General features: G+C 40.1%; 1 protein-coding gene across 1 annotated transcript; it reads right to left on the bottom strand.

Annotated features, from left to right (window-relative positions):
• Positions 1-2,724: 2,724 nt before the first annotated feature.
• On the bottom strand, positions 2,725-8,553 carry spry2 (sprouty RTK signaling antagonist 2). The gene is made up of 2 exons (XM_015952545.3): positions 8,394-8,553; positions 2,725-3,907 (listed from the first exon to the last, which is right to left on the bottom strand). Exon 2 carries the CDS (start codon positions 3,857-3,859, stop codon positions 2,864-2,866), a length of 996 nt encoding a protein of 331 aa, XP_015808031.3. The 5' UTR covers positions 3,860-3,907; positions 8,394-8,553; the 3' UTR covers positions 2,725-2,863.
• Between the last annotated feature and the right edge of the window lie 724 nt (positions 8,554-9,277).

Raw genomic sequence — 9,277 nt, 5'->3', positions numbered from 1 at the left:
GTCCAGGGCCGAACCTGAGTGGCAGAAGCTTTTCGTGCCTCACTTTTTTTTTACAGCAGCGGCTCAAAACAATCTCCTAACACATGGATTTTCTGCTTCCTGATCACGTGACGTACGTGGATGAAGAACGGCTTTAGAGCTAAGATGTTTGTTCTCACAGCAGGGGCTCGTTCCGATGCCCACACAGTAAAAAAAAGCAAAAAAATGCTGAAAAATGCAAGCAGCGAAGGACTTTTCTAATCAGGAAACGGCTGGCAGTGAATGAGTTAATTACTGCCCCCGATGTCCTCGCGATATTGAAGAGCCGCGTCAACCGACACAGCCCTACAACATCCATCCTCTACCTCTGGGGTCTTGCCACAGAGGATCTTGAAACTATGTCTTGTGTTTTCACGTATTAACAAGAAAACATTTAATAACAAGATACCTATACTGAAAACATATATTACCACTCAATATGTCAAAACCGGGTCTTTTTTCCCTTTTATTACTTTGGCTACAGAAAAATTTAAACTTGAAAAACTTGTTTGAAGAAAAACATCTCATTTTAAAGTGCTTTACTTTAACTTAGGCGGTAGCAGCATAGTATAGTATACATAAATATATATATATATGTATATATATATATATGTATAGTATATATATGCAAGGTATAGTAATATTTCCAATTTAATTTTCCGATGCCGTTTAATTTTTAACAGTGCTTATTTTAAACCCAGGACAAATTTATTTATGTAATCTTGTTTTGCCATTTCATGAATTCTTTCAACAAGTTTCTATATCAAACCCCTATTGGAGTACGCTCAAAAAACTAAACCTTTTATAAGTTCTAGTTTTTACAGGTTGGGGCACGTCCTTGTCATCACCCAGCAATCAATCCTCCCTCCCCTCTCTCACAGTGCTGTTTGATTGCTTTAAGCCCTGCCGTCAGACAGAGGGACAATGCCTTCATGAAGAAAAGCCTTGCTTCCTTCCTGTCTTCCTGTGCCGCGTTCTGCCTTGGTGAACACCGTGAATAGGCTGCTCTGCCCCACAGCCGCCATGAACCGCAGGGGCCACGGTGGCTAAAACCAACAAAGAGAGACGTTCTGAGGCCCTTCTTCTAATTCACATCCCATCCTCCTTGCCCTGCTACCCTCTTTTGCCAGATAAACAATCTTTAAGTTTAATTAATATGTCCCTCTTGGATACCAACAAGTTTTGGGCTATAGATTAACTGGAAATACTTTTTCTTTATTGTAAGCAATTTTGTATTTTTTTTTTTTTTACAATAAAATCTGAAAAAAAAAAAACCACAACCTTTTCCCTATGGGAATACCAAGTAGGAGCAGGTAGCCGAGGGAAGCCAAAATAACCCCCAACTATTGAGACCAGTATGAATGCAACCCAAGCTGAATACGGGGTAAACTGTTTGCTCTTTGTCATTCAAAGTGACACTTTTAACCCTTTGCAGTCCCTCTTCCTAACAACCCAAGCACCCCCTTCTCGTCTTCATTCACAGCTGAGACAATAGAGAGGGAGAGGAGGCCTACAACTGTGAAGATTAAGACTAAACAACATAAACTCTGCCTTTTCTGCCTCTAATGGGATTCTGTCCGTTAGGTTCCCGTTCCCCGACGCCACCTTAAAAAAAAAAAAAAAAACTCGCGTTGATAATTATGTAAAACGAACCCGTCCTAGTTTTTCTTCGTTAAATCATAAAGGATGAATAGCAAACAAGCGAGAGCAGGTTGGGCCTCGGCACGTCAATCACGACTGCGACTGCATACCGGGCTGCAAACACGTCCGCGTGCTGTCAACAAGTGTCAGGAGCTTTATGTTTCCAGCTTGTGTTTCGCCCGCAGGGACATCCTAAACCAAGGAATTCCTGAACAAACCTCCGATTTGGCACTAAAAATAATAAGAGCGGCATATGCGCGAATGCCGAGGATTGCGTTTGACACAAATCCAGGCCGGCGTGAAGGCAGGCAAGTATTTGAGATGTAGAAGAGAACCACAATAAAATTACACCGAAAAAAAAAAAACACATCAGACTTCAAAGCTGTTTAATTTCAAACGTTAATATAATTGTCTTCCAACCCATAGTTTAACAACTTATCCAGCTTCATCGGCCCTGGAAGACTTTAATATTGTTTCATCAAAATAAATATTTTTCACCATAAAATAATTAAAACTTCAAATAAATATATATCTTTAACTTTACACTACGCAATGCTGGAATTAGAAAATAAACTTTCTTATATAGGGTCACTGTACAATTTACACCGATCGAAGGGCTACGATTTTTACTCTGAATTATATAAAAATGATTGACGCACATTCCAGTGAAGGTATACAGGAGTCAGCTGATTCAAAGAAACAAGTACTGTCCAAGGTCATGGCAGAAAACCTTTCACAGTTGGAAGTATTGTTATATATACAAAAATATAACATTTGTCAAGCTAATTTTCTATTGTACATCACCATTTTTGTTTACGATGTTACTTACAGTTAGTAACAAGTCTTCTTTCAGACTAGAAATCCTAGCAAGTGTTAAAAACAAGTTCGGACTGGATTAGACAGAAAGTATCAGGGCACTTTAGTGACGACGGTTCTTCAACAGAAGTTGATTGTGTTGTCATACCTTTAGCCAGTGGAGGGCTTCATTTGGTTTACCTGTCAAGTGACATTTCTAATGCTAGAGTGAATGCAACTCCAGCGCCACTGCAAGTGACATCTGCGTCAAGCTACTCTGAAGTCGACGACTCGAGGCCTCACGACCTGAAGAACAGCATCACTAGACGGTCCTAGTTACAGATCTGTACATTTAGCAGTAATTTAGCGGTGTAAAGTGTCCGTCCGGGGTTTTACATTTCGGCATCGTCTAAATTGGCTTGCCATCTTTCTGACAGTGGAGTGAGGTTGAGTTTTTGCATCGACAGCCAGGTCGAGTGGCTCGGTCGTAGCAGCACTGGCACAAGGCCACGCATCCTTTAGCTGGGAGGTAGCATATCAAGCAGGGGAGGAACAAGGAGAGGAACGTCACGGTTGTCCAGCGGGCGCAGCAGTGCGGCTGCGAGCACGTGAAGGGCTTGTCTGCACACGTGTCCTCGTCGTCGTTGGAGCAGTGGTAAAAAATCCCCTTGACACAGCAGACGCAGGTCCAGTTCTCCACTATGTTGTTCGCTGAACACACGCACCGCCCGCCACAGACCCAACATGATGGAAGCTCCCGCGGGCGCGTGCACTTGGAGCACCTACACCGACCACAGTCCTCGCACCTGTCCCAGTGTTTCCCTTTATCTGCAGTGGCAGTCGTTCTTGGCGTGACCAGCGCCGCACTGGACTCTGCATTCAGGGGTTTCAGCTCTTCTGATTTATTCTCCAAGCGCTTCGGCTGGGTTCTGATTATCCGGTCCCCACTTGCAGAGCTGCTGAAAAGCCTTGAGCCAGAAGAAGTGCTACCCACACTGATCCTGATGTTACTCTGGGAAACCTCCACATCAGGGGAGACGGAGCTGCTGGTGTTTCCAAGCTGGGCCAGAGATTGCAGATTGTGGAGGTTTTCAAGCCTCTCAAGAGTATCCTGCTGCCCTCTGGTCCTTACCAATTCAGTCTTCTGTTGCTGAGGCCTTGCAGGCACAGGCCCTTCTGTGTACTCATTACTGCTGCTGGTTGTCTTGATCTCAACCAGGGAAAGCAGCGGTGGTGGAGTATGTGATCTCTGCCTGCTGTTCAGGGCATCGACCAACCCATTGGTGATCTGCAAAGGGGCTGGATGTGAACTACCATCGTCATGCAGCGCACTTGTCGACCCAGTCAATGATGGCGACCCCCCGTGATGCTCTCCTCCTTCGTCGCTCTGACTGTTGGAATCCATCTCGGGACTGAAGGGCTTCTGTGGCTGGCAGGGGACACATCTGAAGTCCTGTCGGGAAAGACAAGGCAGTTTATAGCAGTGCTGGACACGTTATGCAAATGATGTCACGCAAATCATAACAGACATCTGTACAAGCACCGCTACGCAAATGAGCCCAACAAACAATTCAGTGTTGAGCAAAGAGATGGAGCCATTTGACTGAAACAGTTGCCGGAGGGACCTGAGCCGTTAGGTGCAGCCTTTTGGCTTTAGACGCTGATGGGAGCTGGAGTCTTCAGAGCTACAGAGGGTCTTTGTGTACCGACAGAACCAGGGCTGTAGTGAGCTCTACAGCCAGGCTTTATGTTGAAGAAGTGATATCACATAGGTGTGCAGAAAAACAACAGCATTAGTCTTGAATAAGCATCACTAAAGTTGAGCAATCTCCTCTCTGGGTCCTCTCTTTGGACACCCTTGGTTACTTAGTTTTCTGCTGTTGTCAGTGGTTGAAAAGGAAACTTTCTTAATCTCCAGTATGGCCTTTTACCTGTTTTAAACTCAAAATGAGCCACAGAACATGCACTAATTGATTTTCTACGCCAATTTCAATTTCCGATTTTTTTTTAAATGTCTGATCTGCCAATTGAGATCTGTAATTTTTCCAAATGGCACCAAAATATAGAACTTTTCTCTAACAATGAAATCATACTAGCAAATGTGGGAGTGAAAGGTTTGTCAACTTTAAACTAAGAATTTTTAGATTAATCAGATATTTACATAGAAAACATTTAAAGGTATTTATTCTGAGATAAATCGGGATTGACCAAAATTAATATTTGCATGTTAGAGCTAGACAGGAGTTGGTATTGGTTCCTAAATCAGAACCAGGGCTTGTCTAGACGAGTATTTTGTAAAAAAAATAAAATAAATAAAAATAAAAATTAAACCCAAATGAAAGAAAAGAGTATTCTTTCCTCAACAATATAACTTCAAAGGGTCCAAAGAATCTATAATTACAATTGGCCAATATTCAATATGATCTACTCAGTCAGTGATTGGCTGATCCAAAACAAAGAGAAAATAAAGTTCCCTTTGTTTTTTCCTGAACGCACCATTGCTAAGCAGCACTAAATCAAGAGAATTCAAACAATTTCTTGTTTGTAGACTCACCATCGATCAGGTGCTAATTCACACTATCAGTTAGTGCTGCCAAAATTATTCGATTCGTCACGATGACGTCGACAAAAAAGATATTCGACTATAAAGTTAATAGTCAACATTGTTTATTCTACGTGCATCGTTATGTGGTGATGTCATACATGCGACGTAATGACGTCTGATTTGTAGTCATGCTAATTACAAACTTTTACAAGCTGATGAATCTCAAAGTACATGACTGGCGTGGTCGAAGCACACATGATTACTTTTAATTTAAATTGAAGTACAACACATGTGTGACTCAGGGCCTAAAGCAAAGCAGACTAGAAAATAACTCTTTTAGTCCCATTGACTTGCAATTAGGGATGTCTCGTTCCGATATCGATATCGGAAGTAATTCGATATCGGCCCAAAAACTGTATCGGGATTATAGCGAACGGCATCTAAAATCTTCGATATAAGCAGTCCGTTAAGGTTCACATTTTTGCAACCAACAATTAAGAAAAAAAATTGTCATTTTTTTCATTCCTACCGTTATTGGCACTTCATAGATTCCACAATATGAAATAGGTAAAATTATGTATGATATGTGCTGATATCGTATCGGATTGATATAGGCATCGGTCAATACTGAAGGCTGCAATATCGGTATGGTATCGGAAGTGAAAAAGTTGTATCGGGACATCCCTACTTGCAATCATTTTTTCGTTCTTCCGGGGACCCGTGAGGCGACCGGAAAGAGAGGAGACTTAGGCTCCCTATAAGTCATCTTAAAGTGGACTATTTTACATCTAGAGTAAGATACTTCTGGTAAAATACATTTTATTACCAACCCTTTTCAGATAATTATACTTCATTAACATGAATAACAATGACCAAATTTGATTTTGGCAGGACAGCACTGTAAAAAAAAACAAAAAAAAAAAACAAAACAAAAAAAAAAAACAACCAAAACCATGATCAGGCCTCAAACCCCAAATCGGTGCTTCTCTAATTATTATGGGTGAAACCCTAAAAATTACAATACGGTGCAAAAGTTAATTTATGTCAGTAATTCAACTTAAAAGGTTAACCTAATATATGAGGTAGACTCACTCCATGCAAAGCCAGATATTTAAGCCTTTATTTGTTATAATTGTGATGATTATGGCTTACAGCTTATGAAAACCCCAAATTCAAAATCTCAGACAGTCAGAATATTGTGAAAGGTTCAATATTCTAGACTCAAAGTGTCATACTCTAATCAGCTAACGAATCCTAACACCTGCAAAGGGTTCCTGAGCCTTTAGATGGTCTCTCAGTCTAAGCTGAATTACAGACATAAGAACTTTGCACCATATTCAAAAATTTCCAGTTGTGCCATTTCAACATAAAAAAGTATTTTCTACAACAGTGTAGAAATCCGTTTCCCTTTAAACTTTGACTTTATTTCCTGAGCATCTCACAGATATTACTAACAGATGAGCCCTCTTGACTCGTGTTTCCACCCTGAAGATGTGCTATTGAAAGTACATTTTAGTAATTTAGTTGATTTGTGTTAACATAAAATAAGAGATTTGAAAACTCTAAATCAACCAGTCACTTGTCAAACTTAAAATTTAAGACCAACCAAATCTGAGTTATTCTACGCTTGCCTATAGAAATCGGGGTCACTATCGACCAATTTCTATCACCGTTATTTTTCTTTCTTCAGTATCATCTCACATAAATAAAATAGTATAAAAATACTATGGCAGCTAATTGGTTGGCCAATTTATTGGTTTTCTATTACATAATACTAATAACATGTAATAATCAATGTATCTCTTAACTAGAATGCATTCATTAGCATCTAAACAGGGTCAACTGTTCCCTTTTTAAAAGACTGCCAACACTGCGGGTCAAAGTTCACGTTCCTCTTTGGTTTATTGAGTGTTAAAGACAGACGACTGATATGGATTAATGAGAGGACTCGACCATCAAACACAGGCTGGCGTGAATCTGAAAGATGGAGCAATGGAATCAAACTATTTTAAGAAAGCCCCCAAAATTCTAACCCGTTCATTAAACCAGAAGCTATTTCAAGGTTTTCAAGCACCCAAAATCATCTAATTTGGCCTACAAGCATTGTTCAGTTTGGTTTAGCCAACATGTCGCCAACGTGAAAAATCTAACATAAGGCCCATTGAAATATGAACCTTTAGTTTAAGAAGGCCAAAACTGTAGACTACTTATTTGTCCATCTTTTAATTACTTGTATTCTTTAGATCAGTGTTTCACTGCCACCAAGGATCGATTGCTGATGCCCAATGTGTAATAAGCAAACTTCAAAAACTTGAATTTAGTATTAAAACAATTTCATTTGCAGCTTCATGAACTTTTATGCACCCATACATAAATTATGAATACATTTTAATTCTCTTAAAGAACACTGAATTGGGTTTTACAAATGCATATTCCAACTTTACCAACCTGGAAAATAAAGGCTGACATATCCAAAGTGTAGCCTGGGGACCATTTGTGGCCCCCCAAATTGTGTGTGGCCCCAAGATGGCTGTTGATGTAAATAGACAATTATTATTAAAATTTAACTAATATGCCATGAAAATAGACATAAATGTATGCCTAGTATTCTTTTAAGGTGAAATTTTGGCCTTTGTCTTGAAATTTTTGATCACCCATGGCTTAAGGCCTAAATGGAGAATGTAAATCTTCATCTTTGAATTCCATTATCAAAAATGGAGTTTTATCAACACCAAGAGCCAATTGAAGATAGTTCACTTTAATAACAACACATTTTGTCAAGAAGTTTGACTTGCTTTGGCTACAAGGATTGGAGAGTTATAGGACAATTGATGTTGTTAAAATATTGAAGAGAACTGATTTGAGGCATTAAAGTGTGTACATTGAGCCCAATTGCTCTAAATTAAAGTTGGAATTATCTCTGAGGGGTTTTATATGGGTTTTTGTAGAATTACTGGAATATTTTTGGGTGTTTTGGATGAAGGATAAAGACTGTTGGAGGGTTTTGGCCCCCCTGTGAGAGAGGTTTGAGAGCTGGCCATGCTGACCATAGTGGGTGGGAAGCTTGTTGATGTGTGAAGGAAACAGCATCAGTGGTGTAGGGAGGGAGAAACGTCATAAAACTTCACAACTATGAAAAATGTAACTAAATTTATGCTAATTATTTGTAATAGCATGAGATTTATTCAGCAAAGATGAGATTTTTAAGTGAAATTTTTGAACAACTTTTTCTGCTAAAAACAAAGTTGAAACTACTCGAGTGGCAGACAACTGAAAAGTGATGATAATTAATTTGCATTTAAAAACTTCTCAGACCAACTCATGAGTGTTTTGTTTTTTTGTGAGTCAAACCATAGGCAGGACTCGGCAGATCATAATACAATCTTGCACTCACCGTTGCTTTCGGCACTTTCGCTCTCTTTTCACTGCCAAAATAAATCCAATTTCCACGTTTATCCCTTCCTCCGACTGCTGTCCGTCCGTAGAGTCCGTTGAGTAACTTTCCGACCGGATTTCATTTTTTTTAAACAGAATATGCGCTGAGACAATTTTTTTTATTTACATCCAGAGCACGAGGCACTGAAAGCACGCGAAAGTCTCCATCCGACGCAAAGTTAAACTGCTAGGAAGAAACGTCGGAGCAAAACTTCGATGAAGAAGTCGTTTTCTTTCAGTGAGTTTTATCCGAGAGGACTTTTTTCACACGAGTTGTTTTCTCTCTCTCTCTCTCTCTCTCTCTCTCTCCGGAGGGGAGGACGGGAGATGGCGTCCATCAGGAGGGGGAACAGAGTGCTTGTTGTTGCAGCGGATATGTCGCATCCGGTGCGCAGCTATTGGCTGCTAAAAAGCGGCCATTCACACCCAGTCTGATCAATTATACCGCTGCTGGTCAACACCAGGGTCCTGAAAGTCTTATTGCCACTGACCCAGTTTTTCCTCCCTCTTAAAGCGCCACTTTTCACCTCTCCCCTGTGAAAATAAACCATCACAGCAGACAGAAAGTTGTCTCAAGCTGTCAAACTATACAAGCAAATGATTTGTAGTTTGCTTACATTAGTCTATTATAAACCAAACAGTAGTTTTTTTGAACGGGTTGTGGTCGTTTTTAGGTGTCTTATGAGGAAAACGTTTAAATAAATGCAGTTTTACTTGGACTGAGCAGCCTCAGTTTGGAGAAATAGCTTTTAAATGTGAAGCGCAGAAATGTAAATGGAATTTCTGCAAAAAAAAAAAAAGGTTACGCCTAATTCATAGGGAGCTTAAGTCTACTTCCGGAAC

The sequence above is a fragment of the Nothobranchius furzeri genome, chromosome 14 (genome assembly GCF_043380555.1).
Source record: "Nothobranchius furzeri strain GRZ-AD chromosome 14, NfurGRZ-RIMD1, whole genome shotgun sequence".
Taxonomy (NCBI): Eukaryota; Metazoa; Chordata; class Actinopteri; order Cyprinodontiformes; family Nothobranchiidae; genus Nothobranchius; species Nothobranchius furzeri.
Note: the sequence above shows the minus strand (reverse complement) of the source record. Positions and strands in the feature narration are given on the sequence as shown.